The sequence below is a fragment of the Scomber japonicus genome, chromosome 12, assembly GCF_027409825.1.
Source record: "Scomber japonicus isolate fScoJap1 chromosome 12, fScoJap1.pri, whole genome shotgun sequence".
NCBI lineage: Eukaryota > Metazoa > Chordata > Actinopteri > Scombriformes > Scombridae > Scomber > Scomber japonicus.
In genome coordinates this window covers 10,268,786-10,292,021 of record NC_070589.1, presented here as the reverse complement: position 1 = coordinate 10,292,021, position 23,236 = coordinate 10,268,786, and the positions used below count along the sequence as shown (strand labels likewise).

Below are 23,236 nucleotides of genomic sequence, written 5' to 3'. Positions count from 1 at the left end.
AGAGAGAGAGAGCGAGAGGTGGAGAGAGAAAGAGAGAGAGAGAGAGAGAGAGAGAGAGAGAGAGGCGGTGAGGGCTATCATCTAATTTTACTCATCAGTGTGTGGTGGTTATTCATTATCCTTTCACCTCGTCACATTGCTGCACCCACATTCAAACAGCTGTGGTGCATGTAACAGTGTAGCTTGTACAGCAAATGGTGGTCTGTAAGCTAACAGAATGATAATATATAACAATAAAAATAATGCATATAACAGTTCTAGCTCAGCTACCTCTGGCCTTAACAGCTGTGCTTTCAGTTATCATACCTGAATAGACCTCCTCTCAGCATTGACACTTACTCACTCTCCTGTGAAGTGTTTGTGCATCTCTTGGATTAGAAAATATTACAACTTCAACATTTTCATAAGTATATGGGATTATCATGTAGTTCCTATTTTAGCTCCACCCCCCCTTAAACCAGAGCAGAGGTGTAATCAACCAGAGGTGAGAACATCTGGGTGCAGCAGACATTTTGAGTTATCATGGCAGGAAAAGCACAGGCGTAACTAATAACATTAACAATGGGTCTGTTAACATTCAGTGTGCACATGCAAACTCGTCTGCAAATGGAACTCAGCCATCATTCATTTCATTTATTTACATTTGTGCAAGTTAAAATGTCCCCCATGAAAAAGGCCACTGCCAGACATTATTGTGCAGACACATGGCTGTGACAGACAGGCGGCTGATAACAGCGTATCAGTGACAGCTATAGTTTAAAAAACTGTCCCAGCATCATCTTTAATATGCTCCTCAATCCAGTCATTTCCACAGTTCGAATAATTGCAAACAATGTAAATAAATTAGGAGTAGGTCTGTTTGATTTGTTTTTTTATTCCGATCATTTTGCCATTGTCCAACTCAGTGACATGAACTCTTACTAACTCCGTAGTTCAAAAATCTGGATTCAGGAGTTATATTTCTCTCACCAGGGCACTGGTCTCAGTCAGAGTTCACCTTGTCTGCCATACAGATTAACAGATTATGTGTCCGGAAAGCCTCCGCACTAACGTCCTCTTCACTGTCCACCCCCACCATCTCTACAGCCTAGCATCCCTCCTCCATCTGCTCATCAACCCCTCACTGTGCTTTCCTTCTGAATGACACGAACAGCAGCAAATAAAACCAGAGAACTGGGAAATGATTAAGTTCTCCATCTCGGCGGATGTTATTTCACTTGACACAGGTTGTCATAGCGATGAAACACAAAAATGATGAATCCTTTGAGAGAACGTTAAGGGATAACATTTTATGGAAGCATCACAAGGTATCAAATGAATAAACAACTTGTCTAAAATAATATATCATTTAAGTATGCTGAACTAACTTCAAACTTCTTCAAACAACTTCTCAAAATTTTCTAAAGCTTTTAAAATCAACTGCAATTAGGGTGCAGTTGCAAAAAGAGAAAGTCCAGCCACTAAAATAAGTAATATAACATAATACACAATTTCATTTATGGGTCCAGGATTTCCTAACAATTACATAACAATATCTGCCTATGTAGCCTATGTAATTTACTATTGATAATAGGGAAGATTTTAAAAAAGGTTTGCTGCAGATAATTAGATGAGAAGATTGATATTAACTCTCACCTCTGTATGGCAGATATGAAGCTACAGTAAGCAGCTGATTAGGGTTAGCTTACATTAGTATAAAAACTAGAAGCAGGGGGAGACGTCAAGCTTTGGTTGGTCTAAAGGTAGCAAAATCTGTCTATTAGCACCTCTATAGCTCACTGATTAGCATGTTAATTTAACTTCTCATTATCTTGTCTGTACAAAAAACAAAGTGTAAAAATGAAATGTTGGGGTTTTTACTGGGAATTATATGGCAAACTAGTTCTTAGTAACGTCCTTGAGTCTACAGGAAGTTACTCAACCCTGTCGAGAGTTTCAGTACAGCTTAGCTAAGCTAACTAGCTGCTGGTGGTAGCTTTAGAGGATTTTTTTAAAATTACAAACTATTCCTTTAATTAAGATTTTTTTTGCCTGTAAACATTGTAAGTCTTTTTTAAGCATAGCAGGTTGGCTGAAAATGCAAAAATGTGAACATTTGATGAATGAATATTGACTTGGGTTTAAATGGGCCAGTTCTTTCAAAAGAAAATGAATTTGCCCTATAATTAGTCCCAAATGGCATAGTTGTACTCAAAAATGATTAGGAAATGACAATGACATTTTTGTATTGTATGTTCTATTTACTGAGAGATTTCAGGTTGTTAGCAGCATTCATGTTTGTTAAAATATGCTTTTAATTCATTGCCATGTTCTGTTTGTTGGGAACCAGGCAGAAAGCTGAAACCCAGCCTGGATATGGTTCAATTAAAGTTTCCAATCCACACACACAGAGGTGGAATTAACCTGCATCTTTCTTTGCTGTGAGAGTGTTCTAAGTTCTGAGCATCTGGCCTCACCAATAGCAGTGATGTCACAGCACATGGGTTCCATCAGCAGTCAAAAGCAAAAAAGACATCAGACATCTACAGACATCACTGTAGAGTATGTTACACATCTGGATGTTCAAACATTTCACCTATTAGAAAGCACATGTGATTAAGTGTTAATGTTCCCTTGAGTAAATTATGTCTCCTAGATTTTATGAAGCTGCCCACATTGGGAACTTATAGAAACTGTTAGGTATGGAGAAGAGTAGCTCAATCCACAAGTTGTGCAAACTAAACATCCTCTCCACAGGTCAGGTCTCATGTAAAAACACATATCTGGTGATGTGACTTACTTTTTCTTCATCATCTGATGACTCAGAAATCTCCTCCTCCTCCAGAAACTCCACGTCTGACTCTCCGGGCGCGATGGGAACAATAACAGTCAGGTTTGGGTTGGTCATGTAGCTGTCCTCCTCTTGTATGATGTTTTTCTCTACATAGCTTCCAATAATCCCTCCATTGCTTTCCACGTGGTTGCCAACCAGCTTGATGGAGGACTGACTGACATCCTTGTCCTTCTCCTGCGGGCGTTTCAAACTGCGATTGAACAGGTCGGTAATGTTCGTGGTGAACCAGGACATGCCACTGTGGATGCGGGCAATGGCAATCTGGATGTTATTCAAATCGCCGTCTTCATCTGGAGCAGAGAGGTTGTCTGAGCTGAAGGAGCTGAGCAGCAGGGCCAGGAAGAGATTCAGCACCTGTTGGCCAACAAACATTGTATTTGATGCAAAAAAAGAGCTGAGATTATGTAGAATATACCCTCTCTGTACATTCTGTATATTTCTTTCCAACCTGAGCGTACTTTAGCTTGTAAGCTGAAGGATAATGCATGACAAGATATCCCACATATTTTGTAAACACTGGAAAATCCTTCATTGTAAATTCAGGAGGATAATATACCCAAACATCCTCAGAGACACATATGGCTTCTGGTACTTTCAGCTGTTCTGAACTCAAGTTTCCAAGCATCTGACTCCTAAGTAATCTGTTTACTAGCTTAGAGAGCAGCAGCATCAAACATTCTGCACTGTATGTATGTTTGAGCATGTGTCTGTGTGCGTGTGTGACATGCACAGTTGGTGCACAAGGATCATCTTTAGCCACTGAGCCAGTCAGAGATGGGGAGTATGAGCAGATGATTAGTGATGAATGCCCTTCGACCTTCTCGCCCCTAAGTATCCTGGATAATCCCTTGGATAAACAGCTTTCCCACGATTCATATGCAGAGGAGGTTTCTGTCCATTGAACTCCATAAGGAGCACTGTTGTGATCTGGTCTTCGTTCTAACAAGGCAATAGAGTAAATGTTGCAACAGAAGGTTTAAACAAGAGGCCACAGTGGGCTCTTTTGGTGGTTTCATTCACTTTTTCAATGCTGCTGAAATGAGGAGGTACTGCATATTTAATGCGATGAGTTACATCAGTGTGAAAACCTACACCTTTATGTGTTGGAGTGTTCCCTTATATGCATCTCAGGATAGAGGATGTCTTATCATGTACAGACTATAAATATATTTTAAGCGAAATTGTCATTTTGAGCTATGTAAAGACCATGGACAATCATGGAGTTCAACAAATAGGTTTTTAAATCATTTCCAAAAGACAGTTATAGTTCAGAGCATAGGATTAAATGTGACACAAACTAGCATTTAATGGAAAAGGGAGCAGAGAGCATGCTGGGAACAGGTGTTTGAACCACATTGAACTCACACACTCAAAGCCTTGCTCCATTAAAAACAAACAAACAAACAAACAAAAACAATTATGTGGCAAAGCTGATTTAATCGCTGTCCAAATGATGCTCATATTTCAGTGTATTATACTACTTTAATATGTTCTCATCATGACCCGGAACCCACTGTGAGCCCAGACTTGCATAATACATTTTTCTGGCTAATTCAAGTAAAAATAGAGTAAGAAGAAATACAAGCAAGAGGTCATGATAATGATAATAGGATAAAAACTAGATTTTACACAAACTCAGCTTGAAATAGTAGTATAATATGTGATTTGGTATATTTAAAGTATCAGCTCAGAAATGACGCCACATTCAAAGTAAAACTACACTGACTATAAATAAATGCTGCTAATGCTCGCTGTTTGACTTGTGGGATTTTTTGTTATCTGTTCTCATTAACGTTAGCTTACAGGACACAGCTGGACAACAAATCACCATATGGGTGGGCCAACAAATATACGTATCCTTGCTACAACACCGAGCGACAGCAGTTGTGTACAAACAGAGCTGTCACACAGATTAACTATTTGGTGTTGGAACAGCTGCATGCAGTGACATGTGAGTTGTGTTTCATCATGTGTGAAAATCTATACCTGCTGCAAAGGTTTGAGTGATTGTGAGAATACTCTTTGGCCTCAACTGATCCTTTGATTGTTTTTGGTAATAAAGAGAAGAGGATTGCTGTCAGTAAACATCTCGAGTCACTCTCTCTAAAAACGTGTATCAGTATCAGTTTAAGAACATATCCAGAGTAAAGGGTTTTATGTCTCAAACAGACCAGGAGAAGTTGATTCATGCTTTCATCTCAAGTAGACTTGACTACTGTAACGGTCTTCTGACTGGACTCCCACAAAAAAGCATTAAACAGCTGCAGCTCATTCAGAACGCTGCAGCTCGAGATTTAACCAGAACAAAGAGATCAGAGCACATTACTCCAGTTCTAAAGTCTTTACACTGGCTCCCAGTCAGTTCTCAAGTCTTTACACTGGCTCCCAGTCAGTTCTCAAGTCTTTACACTGGCTCCCAGTCAGTTCTAAAGTCTGTACACTGACTCCCAGTCAGCTCTAAAGTCTTTACACTGGCTCCCAGTCAGCTATAGAATAGATTTTAAAGTTCTGCTACTGGTCTACAAATCACTGAATGGTTTAGGTCCAGAATACATGAATGACATGTTAGTAGAATATAAACCCAGTAGAGCTCTGAGATCTACTGACTCAGGTCAGATAGTTGAGCCCAGAGTTCAAACTAAACATGGTGAAGCAGCTTTTAGCTGTTATGCTGCACACAACTGGAACAAACTACCAGCAGAACTGGACTCAGCCCTAACTGTGAACATTTTTAAATCCAGGTTAAAAACACTTCTCTTCTCCTGTGCTTATGATTGAGCTATTTTAAAGCACTTTAATTTTTAATCTTTCATTTGCACTGCATGTCCTTTTAATGATTGTAAAGCAAATCATTATTTTATGCTGCAACCTTGTGTATGAAATGCGCTATATAAGTAAAGCTGCCTTGCCTTTGTACAATACTTAGGTTAGTTCATTGGCAGTAGATACAACCTTCAGCCCTGTTGAATATGAGAAGGTGATGAAGCCCTTCCAACGCACACTGTGTCTGTTGTGGCTAGCACGACAGCATGTGCAGATAATACATGACTGAGGATGGACAACAGATGGTTTATATGTTGTCCAGACATGATCTGTTTTGATGTCTGGTAATGCTAATTTGTAAGACGGTTAGCATGAGGCTGTGACACAATCACTTTTTCAACAAAGAGCACTGAAGGAAATGCACAAACCATTTCTAGTTCACAGATATCTGCACAATTTAACACGACGATACATCAATCACGTCCAAGCAGGTCACATCTGCATATTATAGAATCACCTATCCTCATTGGTGCAACGTAATCCCTGATTACTCATGACATCATCATTTGGATTTGAGAGCAGTCCCAGTTGGTTGCAGTGACATGCAATTCAATTTCTCCATAGACAGGCTTCATAATATCATATACTGTTAGAGGATGAGGCTGGTAATATTATATGCTTTAGTTATTGTCTACAAATCCAATATAAAGGCTGAAAGAGCTACAATCCATAATACAGCCTTCTCTGCTGTCTGTGACCCAGTTGTTTCTACTGAAGATGTAAGTCTTTACAAACTGGTCACAAATATCAACGGCTTCTATAAAGTGCAATGATATGGCTCACTGATATGTTTTAACAGTTGTTGGATGATGACAAGTCTGTGGCACAGACGAATGAGCGGCACAAAGCTTTGGCTACATTGTATTGTATTTGACAATAAGCAAAATGCATAAAATCTGCAGTTTTCAGTTTAGAAATATGAAATATTTAAAAACTTATAATTTTGCACTCACCACTAAGTTCCCTATGACCATGACCAACATGAACACCAGGATGCAGAGGGGCTGCCCCGCCACTTCCATACAATCCCACATGGTCTCGATCCACTCGCCGCACAGCACCCTGAACACGATTAGGAAGGAGTGAAAGAAGTCCTTCATGTGCCAGCGAGGCAGCTGACAGTCTTTGGCGATCTTACACACACAGTCCTGGTAGTTCTTTCCAAATAGCTGCATGCCCACTACAGCGAAGATGAAGACGATGATGGCCAACACCAGTGTCAGGTTCCCCAGGGCGCCCACCGAGTTGCCAATGATCTTGATTAGAGTGTTGAGAGTGGGCCACGACTTGGCCAGTTTGAATACTCGTAACTGATGAAGAGAACAAGGTGAAGAAAATTAATGATGTTCTGTCTTTACAAAACATCCTATCTTTAAATTTGAAGTTGGATTATTAACTGAATCTGTAAATAATACTTAAATGAGTTTTAAGTTTTCAGATGTATTATATCTTTATTGTTCAGACTGAATCAAATTGTTGTGCAACTCTCATCATCCAGCTACTAGCTGCTAATGCAAAAGGAAACATATTGAATATAGAATAATTTGTCTTAATTTAAGTTTGAGTGCATGTCCTTTATATGTGTTTATATGTCAAACAATGGCAGACAACTCAAAGCAAATATTCTTGAATGGAATGATTCCTGTTACCAGTCTGAAGGAGCGTAGGACAGACAGGCCCTCTACATTGGAGAGACCCAACTCCATCAGACTGAGGCAAACAATGACCCCGTCAAAGATGTTCCAGCCCTGTTGGAAATAGTAGTAAGGGTCCATGGCAATCAGTTTGAAAACCATCTCAGCCGTGAAGATCCCTGTGAACACCTGGAAAAAACACACAGTAACAGAACACAGCTGGAGGTGAAAACTATGTTTCTTTATTTAAAGCTGCAACAATCTATATTTGCATATGAACAATGGATCAAATGGACTATGTAATGTGAAAGTGGCCACTTGTAGTGACAAACTCACAGATAATTACCACCCATCCACCTCTGTAGTTACCGTCAGCACAACATACACAACATCGTTTTAGTGTTTTTCAGCTCATTGTTTTGATTTTTATACTTGGTTCAGTCTCACCACTCTCATTAACCTTATTTCCAGGCAGCCAGCTGTTTTCAGCAAAAGCAGATCTGATAAAGCCACTGTGCACCACCTGCCCAGACCCAAAGGGCAGACAAATACAGCAATTAACTGGTGAACATAGTCACACTTGGATAGCTCTTAGCTTATATTTAGCAACTTAATAGCAAAATATTTTTTCACTCAAGAGTTGGTAACAGAAAACAGAGCTAAAAGAACATTCATCAGGTTGTCAGAAACATGACTACAAATGAATGCTGATGTTGCACCGTGTGTCCATGTGTATATAGGCAATTTATGCTAGAAGAAAAAACGTTCCCCATCAAAAACAAACAAACAAACAAACAGAAATCCGTGTATCATTCGTTCTTTCCATTTACAAACACAAATATATGTGTTTTCATTATTTGATTTTTGATTGCCAATTAAAAATGGAAAGACGGAATGATACACAGATTAAAACAGGATACATTTGATGATTAGATTATTGGGATTAAAAACTAGGGGAAAAATTGAAAGCAAACATTGGATATTTCTGCGATTTGCTGGTTCAAGTCACCAAATATCCAAATAGTTAAATTTGGATATTTAGAAGGGTGTTACAAAATGTCCTAAATAAAAATTCCTAAAATAATTGCTTGGTCTGCACTACAAACCAATCAAATGCCTTTTTACCTCATAGTGTTTCCACCAAATCTCATGAAAATCTCTGCAGGTTTGTGAAATATCCTGGTAATTTACAACAAACTACACCAAGACCACAAGTTACACATTTTTATTATATTATATGTTATTACATTAAGTAATAAAGTATTACGACTGTGTCTTTTATATGCGTGTTTCCATAATTAAAGGCACTGGTAGGGTCTATAATTTGCCAGTTGTGGAAGGTTGCAAAATACAAATAAGAGAATCAGCCCCACATCATGCTAAAAATATCCCATCTTACCAAGGATAATCACAATTAGTCTAAAGTAGGACCTCTGACAAACAATCAACATGCCCCTGTTTGACCTTAAGTCCAGTACAGTGTCACTGGTAATAAAAAACACATGCTGTCTGATAAAGAAATATTTTATCTGAATGAATACCGTATAAGGCTATGAGTCCTCTCCATGGCTCATCTACCACGGCACTTAAGAGAAAGCTTATTAAATGTGGAAAACTTGCCCACTCCTATCATTTAAAAGCCCTTACCAGATTGCCCACTGAGAGCATCGTGTTGAACTCATCAGTCATGGGATAGTGCTCGAGGGCCATGAAGAGGGTGTTCAGCACAATGCATATAGTGATACCCAGATCCAGGAAAGGATCCATCACCATACACTTCACCCAGTCCTTCATCTTCAGCCACCAGGGGCAGCAGTCCCATATTAGGTACTTCTTGGCGAATGTGTACCAGCAGGGATGGCACTTTTGCCTTGACTCCTCCAGCTCTGCAAAGAGACACCAAAGCCTTTGTTTAAGATCACTCTTAAACATGTTTGTATAACTTTAATGCAAACCAATGCTCGAATCAAGCTGCGATTTGCCTCAGCATCTCAGCATAAAGAGAATTAAAAGAATAATTTTCAGTATTGGAAGGGTCTAACCATCCATGGCATCGCTCAGAAAGCTGACAGAGCTCAGCCCTCTTTTCCTGTGCACAGTTGGAGGCTCAGTCACTGTTGGGGAAGGCTGAAGAAGAGATCTGGGAACTGTATCTTCTGCATTGGTGGGCATCTAAGAGAAGGAAATGCACAAAAATAAAATACAAAACTTTCTTTTTTCTTGTATTGGCAGGCTGTTTTCTATGATCAATGAGAAGCAATTTCACTACTACATCTTAATGAATGCATCTGTTGCAATTCCATTACTCACAGTGTCTTCCTTGATCCTCTCCATGCTGTAAGCAGGCATGGAGGTAGGGGTGTGCAGGCCCACTGTCGTAACTCCATTCTGGTCAAGGGAAATGTTGAGTCGGCCGTTGACATTGAGGCTGGGGGTGAAGACTTGGGAGCAGTGGCTCCTCATACTGCCTGTCCTCCTTTTCCAGGGTGTTGCCATTGAGTTAGTGCGACTCCTGAAGACGTCCCCATGAACGCTATACTCGTCGTCCCCGAAGTCAGCCTCAGAGTTGTTGCGCACCCGGAATGAGCTAAAGATGCTGTTCTGGCTTCCTCTCCTGGTGCTGAGGGGGTGAGAGGAGAGCGTGGCCAGCAGAGGATGGACCGGCATCGGAGACACAGGAGGCTACAAACACACAGAGCGATACCTTAGCTCCAAATAGTAAGAACATCAAAAGCTATCTAGATTGATGTGTGATTTACCATGGGCTCATCCAGTGGGTCAAACTTCTCTTCAGCAGCTTCCTCTGTTTCTTCTGATAAAGTCCTGTGAGATCTCCTCCTTCTGCTGCTGCTTCGCCGTATGCTGCCCGTCTTCAGACAGAATGGAGACATCTCTGGGGACAACACAGAGTCTGTCTCCTGTGCTTGTCTTCTCGCTGCCAACTTCACACGGAAAGAAATGATGTTAATAAGATCTCAACCACATGAAAATCCTTCGTGAATGCTTGTTTTGCACCTACTCTTTGCTCTCTTCGGAGGTGCTCCATAGCCAGCTGAAACTCCCTCTCTTTCTGCCAGGCCTCAGCAATGGTTGCCTGATTCTGCTCCTCATAGGCCATGGCCACCACAGCCAGGATCAGGTTGACCAGGTAGAAGGAGCCCAGGAAGATTACCAGGACAAAGAAAACCATGTAGGCTTTCCCTGCTGAGCGTAGAGTCTGAGGAAGCAAGCCCAAGCAAATTCTCATATTGTAGTTTTGGCATTATATATGATTATGGTGTATAACATTTTACTCAGTTTTTTCATTACTTTGAGTTTTTTTGATTCAAGTACGAATTTCAACTATGCCAAAGAGAAACAGAGATCTTTGCAATTGTTTCTTTAATTAATTTTATGAGCCACTTGCAGGCAGCACAACAAACACAACACTTACATATTATCACCTTATAAAATTATTATGGGTGTTATGTAATGTGTTTGCAAACTGTTGCTGATTAACAATCTGGCACTCATTTGCATGTTGAGCCTACAACAGAAAAGTTCTGAAAAGGTACTAAAATGCTATGGGTTTAGTCTCCCTACTCCTTTCACATTACACACAGTCATTAATGCATTAAATGGTTTAAATAGTATAGTTGAAAATGTCTGACTGCTAAGGCTGCTCACTCGTGTGAACTACAGTATGTTGGGAATTTATAATGAATTCATATTACTCATATCAATCCTAATTAACCAGGTAAATGGAACACAATCATAACCAATATGAATTATGGCCAGTCTGTTAAAAAACATTGTTATTTGACAGTTGATTTAGCAAAATGATTGTATTCTACTCTGAAATTGTGGACATAAATTTGAGTTAAAATAAAGATTATTATTCAGGTGAGCAACAAATCATCATGATATTGATATTGGTGAAATTAAAAAATGAGGTTCAAAAACAGCACCTGGTGGAACAGTTTCTCCCAGTAGTCTTGTGTCATGAGACGGAAAAGGGCCAGAAAAGCCCAGCCGAAGGTATCGAAACTGGTGTAGCCATAGTTTGGATTTCTCCCTACTTTCAGGCAGTCAAATCCATCTGGACACTTCCTGTAACACACACAGTTTAATGGCAGGAGACAGATGATGACAGGTCTGGCCTGATAACACTGTGTACAATGAAATCAAAAGCAGGACAGATATAGCTGTGTTAGCGTGCATGCTGCTTCATCAGAGTTAAAAACATCTCCTGTATCTACATGTAGCCCTGTGACCTTTGACTCCACAGGGGAGAGAAAGCGGATGAGTCAGTAAGTACATACACTGCTATCATCACCATTATTTCAACTGAAGAGGGCACTTGAAATTCATTCCAGGCAGGAGCACTAAAATGCACTGGAGCAAAAGGGATTATGCAGAGCCAGATGGATATCAAATTGCAGTTCAAAAAATTTTCAGCTCGATGCCTCCATCTCTGATCTTCATTGTCAACATAGTGGCATTACAGCAAATATTTAAGTCCAGCAGCTGAGAACAAGCTGGACTGCCATGTCAATCTGAGTGCAGAATAATTTCGTAATGGCAGGGAAACAGCTGGGCGGGAGAGCGCTGCTGTGAGAACAGCTGTAGATCTCACCAACCAGCCAGCTAAGCAGGAATGCTCACTAATATCCTACAGTGAGGACAGTGGAGGCTGCGTGAGGCCAGCGACATCTTCCTGTCAGGCTGTCCCTTGCCTTGCCACACTGCTCATCCTGCAAGTCCACACATCTGTTGACCTTTTTTTACCCAATATAACAAAACACAAACACACCAGAACTTGCTGACATTGCAATACTCTACGTAAAAACACTTTTGCAATTTAGCATGAATTTGTCCCTTGACTGCATTTTTATTGTTTTGTTTTGTAAATCTAAATTATTTTCCCCACATTTTTTTTGATAGATGCCATTCATTACAGATTTTTTGTGTGAAGAATAGTGGTACTGCCCATATTCGCTAATTGTGGAAGTTGTCTATGAGTGTGATCACTGAATTGGTTGATTGTGTTGAATTATCCATTTTAAGCAACTACAAGTCTCTGCATATACATTTTCTTACCATGATACAATGAGTGAAGAACAATGTCATAGCCTGAGTCAAATTATTCAAAACCGCCTTTTTAATTAAACTGAACTAACAAGTCGATGGCTCCTGTAGTGCTCAGTGGTTTAGCTTTTAATCATTATTCCATTTGCTTGATTTAATTCTCTCACAACTGGACCACCTGCATCTAATGATGTGCTGATCTTATTATCACATTGCAATGTTGTCACTTAACTACATGAATGAGAGACTTCTTTTGCAATGAGATGCTGCTGTAAAAACAAGGCTCCTGTAAAGCTGAAGGTCCAAGAGGTTTCTATGGTAACTGCCCTGGAGACCGCTCTTGCATAAGTATATCCTGAGTTAGTGCTCCTCAAGGAGAGCTGCTGTACTCACCATGGGATCAGATCTGCTTCCTCACAGATAACATCCACAGCCAGTGTGGTTGTTGTTTGCACTGTTATATATGGTCACATTAATGTGTATCTTTTTCTATGTATATCCTATAGTGTATTATTCAACAGTATGTGTAATACACTGTGTATTCTAAAGTGTATTTTTGAGTGTCAGCTTAATGGAAGCACAGTGACCATACCACGTCCACTTGCAACAAATCCTCTTACATCACACCTAACCATGCTGTAAAAAAATACTGTACATGCAGCTTAGTTTTAGACTTTAAAACATATTTCCCTAATGTTGAAAGCAAAATTATTGTTTACAACCCAATATTTTAAAGCAACAATTGTTTTCAGTTAACTTCTGTTCAGTACAGCAGTGAGCTTGAAATGTGCTTTTCCATTAAAATGACATTGTTTAAGTGCAAGTTGATTTGAAGGTGTTCAATGCATTACCTAAAAACAATAATGCAACACTGACAAAAATGTGGATTACATAACTAAAACAAGGTTCAAAAGTTTGATGCTGCACGTACATTAATGGAAATTAATGGCTTCCTGTAACTGTGGGGAAAATTTGGTGCATTTGAAAATGGACAGTAAAAATGTAAAGTACCAATGGTTTGCAATTAAAGAGCTTAAACTTTCAAAAACATTGTCATGGCCCTTTAGCTTTTATAACAATTGTTTTCTCTTACGAAAAAAGCAACGCAGTCTGTGGTGTGATTATGAAAATGTTACCTCACAGCTCCACAAAAACTTTATGATATTTATATGCAGCTTCTGACAGCAATTCATTTCCTGCAGTTTTGCATAACAGAATAGCACAGGAACATCTGTCAATAGCAGTCAAGTGATTTCTTCCTGTAGTGGGCGGGGCTGAGGCGGTAGGTTTCCATGCTCACATCAGACCCGTCAAGGGTAAAACTTGAAGCTGGCTATACAATCAGTCATAATCCGTGATGCACAGTGGCTTTAAGACGTGAGCGGGATAAGCATTCGCCTGCAGAGTCTGCAGTAGGCGCGATGAGAAACAGCCTTTGAGCGAATCATTTATCACAAACTTGTTAACCATCTAGGCTGAAAATATCATGTGAATATGTGTGTATGTGTGCCCACTTGTGTCTGTGTGTGCTTGTGTGCATGTGTGTGTTTGTGAGTCATCATAACGTATCCAAAGCTTTAATTTGGAAATCTACTCAGGGATTACTTGTTGGAATACACTCAAAAGATTAAGCATCCTCTATGTTTTACGTCCTCCATCGTGACCTGCTTAATATCTTGCCCGTCTCCACAGCCTGCCTCACCAACTTCCATCTATAATGTCACACAAGTTAAAAGGCTGTCTCAATCACTTTGCCAACAAAAACATAAGCTACTTAATGCTTACTTTAACCTATAACCTGGTAAAACTGTCCTGAACCTCTCTTTGCTTTGATAATAATCTAACTGAAAACACATAACATAAAAAACATACAACAAATATATATACTGTATTCTTGATAACAACAGATTAAGGTTAAAATTAAAGAAAGACAAAAAGGTCTAATCCTCATTGTTCTCTTATTGTCCAAACAGCCATTAACACACCCATTAGAGACAGAATGAAATATATTTATATAATCTGATATTCATGTCACTGAATGTGGATCACAGTGCGCTGCTAGAGCTCCACAAATGGCAGAAACACAAACAATAAGCAACAAATCTAATCCAGGTCCAATTGCAGTGATTTATAGGTAAACTGGACAGCTGGATAGGTCACATCTCTGCTAGTCTGATCTTACTGACCTACTATTTCAGGGAGTTTAGTGACGTCATTACCCCCTAAACGCCCTCCAATGTATCCTCTTTTCACTCTGACTTGAACACAAGTCACTGAATCAGATTTTACTTCTGGAGAGATTAAGTTCCTGTGTTTTTGGAGGAGAGGTTACAGCAGGAGATTAAATACAGAGCTGGCTGCACTGTGATGCAAACAAAAATGTGTGACTATCTCCACTGTGTAGACTATATTTCTTCTATTAATTCATGTGTATTATTATCTATGTTAGCTCCTATCTATTATCCTATGCATGAAAATGTTCAATTAGTACTGCCCAGGTTCTATTATCCAAAAATCAATATTTTGAATCAAAAAAGAGTCTTTAATGCTGTTTTGACTCACACAGCTTACGCTTAGCTCAATTACTTAATGTTAATGCTAGCTGTCAACAAAAATCCTGATAACAATATCATAAAATAAACTGACACAAGCAGCATGATAGGTATAGAAACATTTCCACAAGCGTGCCTTGTCTTGTGCTTCATAAAATATTTATCTCCAAAAGAGTAGCTTGGCTAACAGTAATGCTAGCTAACGTTAGCAACTCAGATAAGCACCTGAAGCTGGGTGCTATGTGGATTATCCCTCATTTTACTAATGCTACATGTGTAATGTTACTCAAAGTTATTAAATTCAGGTGTACTCTGCTAATTCTACTTAAAAACATACAACTCATGTATATATGAGTTGTATGATATATAGCCTATAAATGTAGCATTTTTTCTTGAAAATGTGATAAATGGATTATCACAATTCTTTAGCATGTTTAATTCAATGTCTATATAATTTATTTGAATGTAATTTCTCTATTGGTATTCATTTTCATGTATCTGTGTGTCTGATCATGATGTTGTATATCCATTATTATTATTATTATTATCATTATTATCATTATTTTTAGTTATTTTTATTATTATTATATTATTATCATTATTATTATTATTGCTAGCATTAGCATTGACATTATTTAATCAAATAGAAACTCTTCCTGTGCTTTTACAGAAAGTTCTTCAGAGTTAATAGTGAATCTATAAAATGGATTAATGAAATGTTCAAGCATAATAATATATAACTCCAATAAATCACTTTTAACAGAGGGGAAAATATCTGTACCAAACTTGCCTGCAATAACTTAATATCGTCACCATTTTTCTGTCATTTGCTATCATCCATTATCTTGTATCATTAACAAGAGCACCTAATAGAAGCCATTTGTTGAAGCTGCAGGATTTTAGATTCACACAGATGGGTATTTAGTTCACTATAACCCTTGAACTGGGCCTGGCATGGCCAGAGTCATCCTGTTGTGCTTGTTTCAAAAGCATTTGGATTTATAGGATTATTCATTGCGTAGGCTGAGTAGCAATATTTGGATGGTTTCACACTGTGCCTTTGATTGGGAACAAAGTCCGTCACTCCATTGGAAAAAACATTATTTATGCATGTCTGACATAACATTTCATAAGACCTCTAATGCTACATATTTAACTTACTTTTTATTAAAATGGAATCAATTTCACTTTGTAGGACAAATCAGGATCCAATCATAACAGAGGTATCAGCAATTAAATCTCTTTCTAGCACTTTGTACAAGACACAAACAGAGGTATTGCAGCAGTTCATTTGAAGACACCAGTGCATCTCCTTTCAACAATAACAGAATATCTATCTGAAGTGAACCGGTGCACTCCGGTTAACCTAATCATGTCATAGAGCTTTTGAGATGATGAAATCTCCAAAGACCCCCCTCTGTCCAGCTGGCAACTCCATGTTTCTCAGTAAAGGGTTCCAGTGGAGCCGGGGTGATTATCCACACCACATGTCGTCTTGCGTACAGCCTCTCTCACGCTACACAACTCTCTCTGATGGGATAATTCCTCTATACATTACACCGCTTAGTCACAGATTAAAAATATGGAGCCCAAATTACATACTGTATTGTTATGTTTACTTATGCCGAGAAAACTATTTGCACCAAGCCTGGTGCTCATGCTACTATATCCAATTATATACATGACATGCATGGGATCAAAAACCATTAGATGCTTGATATTTTGATATTATGTAATAGCATGGAGACAAGCAACAAACAGTAAGCAGGACAAACACTTACCCTGCATCATTTCCATATCCACATATTAAGGCATCCTTATCTCCTTCAACTTTGTAAAAATTATCTGAGGAAAAGGGAACAAGAAGTTAAAGAAACATTATTTTAAAATATATTTTCTAACTTAATACTAAATGATACTGCACAGAAATTAGAGCATTGTATACACGTGAAAGGCTTTCTTAATACAGGTCTCTTTTGCTTTTAGCTGACCTTCGCTGCTGAGAAAGTCTGCCCTAGAGCTCCAAGTTCTGTTGTTGCAGATGAAAGATGCATTGGGGCTGTAAGAGGAGTTCACGCAGTGCGCGAGGCTGCGGACACACTTTTGTCTCAGAAGCCCCATGAAGAGCTGCAGGCCGATGAGGGCGAACACACTGAGACAGAAGACAGTCAGGATCATCACGTCTGCCAACTTCTTTACAGACTGGATCAGAGCGCCGACAATGGTTTTCAGACCTGGACAGGGAGAGAGGAGGCGATGTATTGACTGTTTAGTCTGACAGCAATGTGGGAAAGGTAGATTTATACATGACTGGAATCAAGGGATGAGACATAGAAACATGGCCAGGAGGCTTGTTTACCTGGGATGACTGAGATCGTTTTCAGGGCCCGTAGCACTCTGAAGGTTCTTAGTGCAGAGACGTTTCCAAGGTCTACAAACTCTGTTACATATCTGAAATTTTTATATAAAGAGCAAAGAGGTTTAACAAAGTAAGACTTCAGTATGATCACCAGGGTTAATAATTCATTTTTATTGTATATAATTTATTAATAAATTATTTCAAAGCCAAGAATTTAAGAAGACACTTAGCGCCTCGGTTGCATTCAATCATCCTTTAAAATCACATAAACTTACCATGACAAAAGTATTGAAAAAATATTGCCATATAATTTGTCAGTGATGGTTGGTGTCGGTAAACCTGAACTAACTGATCTTTTATTTATATCTATATCTATATATATATATCTATATATATATATATATATATATATATATATATATATATATATATATACACACATATACACATACAAATACATATATATAGTTAGAATGTTAGCGAACAGTTGCCTATTTACACATAAAGCAGACAAGAAGCAATATTCATTTGTATTATCATATTTGTCATATTTCTTACTGCTTGGTATATTTTTGCCCTCCACCAATTCCAGAGGGAACATTTTGCAGTTTTAGCTGCTAAATGCTACACTAGTTCACCAGATAGTCATTAATTGTGTGTACCAATGTAGTACTGGGCAGGTATTGTGAAGACGTGTTTTACATGTTGGGAGCCTGTAACTAATAACCAAAGAATTAGCTGACTGAACCATAATGAATCAGGAGTAAATTAATCGCCACAGGTAATGACAGCTTTGTGTGCGTCTACACCCACTAAAGGTGATTTTCTCTCGCTGTTTTCAAACAAAGCAAATGTCCTATCAGGATGAATGGTCATAGACAATGCAGCAGCATCGAGAGGTCACCTCTGGTCTAATCTGCCACCCGCATCATGGGCAGTGAGTCACGACACACAGATCTCTGTCCCCCACAATAGGCTTATAGTTCATGGTGTTTCAAATCATCACTAAGGATGACAGACTGAAGTCACTTTGACATTGGCAGAAAATGGGGACACAAACGATCCCTCAAGACAGAAACTGAACATTGAATTAAAGTGGAAATAAATTCAACCACACAGGAAAAATAAAGTATAGTTAATGGATGTTTCTCTCGTAGTTGCTACACACACATCTGAACAGTGTCACTGCTGCTTATGGAAAGTACATGTCAGGTGAGACTGATTATCAGTATGATAGTGTATGAATGATACTGTTACGTACGCCATAAGAATGACGCTGAAGTCCAGCCAGTTCCACGGATCTCTCAAGAAGGTGAACGGCACTATACAGAATCCTCGCGCAAATATCTTTATTGCTGACTCGAAAGTGTAAATGGCAGTGAAAGTATACCTGGAAAATGTAAATTGAGAAGAAAGAAAATACAGAGTTATCAATAAATCCAATGATTCTAAACAATGAATATAAAATAAATTATATTCAGTAACCGTTACTGAAATCTGATTGAAAACACGGCATGAAAAAAATGAATGCAACTGATGATGTGAAGTACCTGTAATGATTGAGGAATGATGTCACTGAAAAAATGTGTGCCTTAACAGTTTAAATTAACATAATGAGCGTAACATATACAGTACATGACATCAACGACATGCACATGAACATTTATTTAAGTCTAACAAATCCAAGACATTGAGTTTCAAAGTTCATTCTTGACCTTCAAAACAGTCGAACAAACACTGTTAAAAATGATAAAATGACTCTTTTGTCTAGTTATCTGGTAAAAAATGATTTATTTACTTATACATAGAAATGAATAACTCAATACTAAGGAATAGTTTGACATTTTGGGAAATGTGTATATTCGCTTTCTTGCAGAGATTTGGACGAAAATGTGGACACCACACTCATGTCTGTTCAATAAATATACAGCCACCTGCCTGTTAGCTCAGTTTAACATAAATACTGGAAATAGGGGGAAAGAGCAAGCCTGACTCTGATTTGCCAGACTTCAGATTTTCTCACCTTGGGACAGAGCTTTATTTGCCAACACTTTTGCTGGCAGTAGCTTCATATTTACTAGACAGATGAGGGTGTTATCAATCTTCTCAATCGATTTCTCAAGATAGTGTCATAGCCATGAGATAAAACATAATCTAGAGAAAATCAACTGTTTCTCTTTTCACATTTAATTTGTCAGTGCAGATAGCATGCTACATGCTAAACATGCCTATGAGCCACTGATGATGACAACAACTTAGCCACATCTTCCACATCATGCACAGCAAAATATTTTAAGTGGCAATTTTCATTCCATATAACATTCCTACTGTATTTGTGCAGTAATTATAACATGCATCATATACTTACATGTCAACTGATTCTTCAGTTGTCACTGATAAAGCAACAAACCTCGGCAAAGCTCCACATTAGGACATATAATATGTAGCACAGTTTAAATTTCTGCCTCATTCACACAGTTTTGGATCAGACAACTACTTAAATACGTTATGTACTTACTCCAGGTACTTGGTCCATAGTGCCGGATCAGACATGGCCATGAAGAAACAGTTGGTGAGTATAGTGAACATGATGAACAGGCTGAACAATGTGGAGAAGAGGTTAAGGGAAATGTACAGTGAAACACTAATTTACAGTAACACAGTTGCAGCTGTTTTCGTGATGAGCCAACAATGTATAGAAATAGTGCAGAGACAATGTTTCTTATAATCCTCTGGAATATATCCATTAGGATAAACCATCATTGTGTGTGCCGACAGCATTACAACTATAGTACATACAGATTATAGAAGACGTAGGTAAATTCCATTTATTAAATCTGGGAAATGATATCATTCTCTCTTTTATGGATAAATTAAACCATAACAAAAGATATATCAACTGACAACTTAAAAAGATTAAATAATAGTACAATTAAATATGCACAGTGTAGATACTGTATATTGGATATTTAATGTAAAGTGAACATTTTGTGTTTTGATAATAAGACTCAAAGCACAACAGTGTGAGCTATAGGTATTAATGTGCTTTATGAGATTAGATTAATCAGAGAATCAAAGCATAGATGTTTTATAATCTATAGCATAGAAGCGATACAGAGGAAAGATTCCCTCCCGCATGTAAAGTACGAATGGGCTGTCTGAGAACTAATAGGCAGCCGTCACATGATGTGAAATCTCCTTGCTCTTATTTCATTTCAGAGATTAAAAGAGGGATATGAGGGGATTTGGTTTGCGATGCCAGAGAGGACCATTACAAAGCTGTTTCAAAAATGGGACTATGGAAAAATCCAATAGAAACCTACGGGAGGAATCAGTAAATATTAGAAATTGGCTTATCTGCCAGTATGAGATGCAAGGAGTAGTTTCTAGACTTTTTACTCTATCATATTAATATTTTGTTGGGAAGATTTCACAGTGGATTGTTCTCAGCAGGTAGTCTGATTCACCTTATAACCTGCATGTTATCATGTAAGGACACTGATGTGAATACTTTGAGGTGAAGCACTTCGAGTGGTTGTCAAAAACTGTTATGCAAAATCAATACCTTTATTCGCATTCAGGCTCTTGTAATTCTGATTATTAACTTTTAAAATATGCTGTTATCACTATAATCTACACCGTTTTAAACCCCTCAAAAGGTGTTAAATTTCACCTTTAAACAAAATAACTAAAGTGACAGATAATGTGATCCAACAACAAACATCCAGCCCACTCAACAATTACATCATTGTTTTACATAATTTAGTACAAACTGTGACAGGTTATTACATCATGCATTGTGTGCACACAATGGCACCGAGCAATCAAAAAGGATATGAATGGACTAAAATTTTTATGGCGATTGATCTGATGAAGTGAAATGGACTCAATATGTAAAGTGCAGATGTGGCACTGAATCTGAAGATGGCCTTCCCTTTGTTTAGTACTATAAAAGTCTGCAAAAAAAACAAAGAGAAAGAAACAGAAAACATTTGTGAGAAAAATCACATCTTTCAATTGTTATTCCTCACATTCTATAAATAAAGCAGAAATATAACAAGCCATCAAATGCACATATATAATGAAGAGCCCTCCTTAAATCATTTCCCCCTCATGCACAGGCACATTTTTCTATTCTACTTGACAGCAGCTCTGCAGTGTTTCAGCAGTTTGCTTTAACCAGCAGGGACAGTTGCTATGTTGAGTCTATCACTCTGTCTACCATCTGTGTGAACTTCCTCCATAAGCACTTTTGCCTCCAAGAAAACAGCGCACATACATGCAGCAGGCGGGGCCAGCTGACATAAATGGAGGCAACTCCAAAGCAGGCTGAACCTTTCCCCAACAGATGTGGCATTTATTTAAATATTTTTTCGTCTTTGGATAATCCTCCCATCCAGCAGCGCATCACATGCCAAAACAAAGAGACCCTGAGAATGACTGCCACGTCCTTTTTCATCTCTCCATAAGCGGCCCATTAATGGGCAGCAGTCTGATCTACCGACTCTGCAAATCAAACTTGATAATCCCATTTCTGCATCCACAAGAGATCTAAAGAGATGCACTTGCTCTCGATTCGGCTAGACGCCCTAAAATATCACTCAGTGAATTCGGTGGAAACCTCAGCTGATCTGGAGGATCGCTGCCATATCATGATCACAAGTTCACATGAGAGTTTTATGATCATTTAACATGCAAGCAAACATAGTGCTGCAGAATTACTAATGCCAGTGATTAATCATTTAAAACTATGTTACAGGAAGAAAAAAGACATAAAGTTTTAAAAAATAATCTGATAGTGATTTTATGACATTTATAATGATTTCTGGCATAAAATAAAAGACAATTGACACAGGGACACAAGTTTAAAAGGGGGAAAATATTATTTTCATTTCACTAAGTCTTAGTTTCTTGAGTTTCACAAGCAGCATTTTTTAACGGTCTAAAATCTGCGAGAATCTGCAGAGGTGTCATCAGAATTCTGCGGGTACAGATTCCATGTGGGCCTGATCATCAGTTACCATTTTGCACCAATAGCCATTTTCTGAGCTGATGTAGTGTCAGCTTAAGGGTATAGAACCTACACTTGTAAATTACATTATCAAAAATGTAAAATTAGTTTTCGTTGACTTGTGTGTTCATAGAACTGTAAAAAAAAAAAATCCTGTTTAAGGAGGATATTATAAAGAGAATATTGACTTCTATCAACCAAAATATCTCTCTGGTACCACAGAAAACTGCTGCTGTTTGAAGCTGGTGTTGGACTTCTGGATTTACTTCTGTCGTGAAGCATATTGGTGCAAATTGACACCAAAGTAATAATGCTCAGCAAGTATTATCTCAGAAAAGTAGAATCTGTCGTTACATTTGCAGTTTAAATGTTGAAAGTCATATGCTGAATACATTACATGGGCCTAATTGCTAAACTATTGGTGATGAATCTGTTAACTGCTAGCTGTTTGCTGGAAATGAAAAGCATTGATATTTGTTTAGCCAAACTATACAACCAAACTGGTCAATGAGGTTAGTTTAGAGTTAACAATGTGTCACCATATTAGTACAATGTGGAGTTAAAAGTATTATCAATTACTTCAGTAGCTTGTATAATTTAATAATAGCCAGGACTGGAATTCAGTTGTTTACTTGACCTCTCAATTTTTCAAACCACCCAACAAACTCACATACACGCAAAAACTCTCACCCTTTGGTTCTTGAAGTAAAATGGATCAATATCTTCCAGTGGCACCCCAATAAGCTCTGGAGGGATGTCACCGAAGATGCGTGGCAGCTGCTTGCCAGCCTCCAGGTCGGCCCTGGGTCTGGGCGACTCTGTATTCCTGTGAGCCTCCTCGCAACCTTTGGCGTTCTTGGCATGGTCCTCCGCAATCCGCCGCTCCAGGGCAGCCAAGGATTCGCGAGTGAACCGCCGCAAGCCATCAGGACCCGTTGGTAACAGCATGGCTGCCAT

General features: G+C 38.5%; 1 protein-coding gene across 2 annotated transcripts in view; it reads right to left on the bottom strand.

Moving 5' to 3' along the window:
- LOC128369398 (sodium channel protein type 4 subunit alpha B-like) overlaps positions 1-23,236 on the bottom strand; it is a 31,675-nt gene extending 8,439 nt beyond the window's left edge. The window contains exons 1-16 of one of the 2 annotated variants that reach the window (XM_053330436.1): positions 22,970-23,236; positions 21,106-21,224; positions 19,787-19,876; positions 18,530-18,658; positions 17,269-17,360; positions 16,901-17,143; positions 16,691-16,754; positions 11,238-11,379; positions 10,306-10,507; positions 10,037-10,225; positions 9,586-9,944; positions 9,333-9,417; positions 8,938-9,176; positions 7,306-7,479; positions 6,610-6,966; positions 2,780-3,187 (exon numbers count right to left, since the gene is read on the bottom strand). In XM_053330436.1, the coding sequence (XP_053186411.1) occupies positions 2,780-3,187; positions 6,610-6,966; positions 7,306-7,479; positions 8,938-9,176; positions 9,333-9,417; positions 9,586-9,944; positions 10,037-10,225; positions 10,306-10,507; positions 11,238-11,379; positions 16,691-16,754; positions 16,901-17,143; positions 17,269-17,360; positions 18,530-18,658; positions 19,787-19,876; positions 21,106-21,224; positions 22,970-23,236 (3,159 nt within the window). Of the gene's footprint in view, positions 1-2,779; positions 3,188-6,609; positions 6,967-7,305; positions 7,480-8,937; positions 9,177-9,332; positions 9,463-9,585; positions 9,973-10,036; positions 10,233-10,305; positions 10,508-11,237; positions 11,380-16,690; positions 16,755-16,900; positions 17,144-17,268; positions 17,361-18,529; positions 18,659-19,786; positions 19,877-21,105; positions 21,225-22,969 lie in introns of both variants that reach the window. The other variant, XM_053330435.1, reaches the window with a different exon arrangement.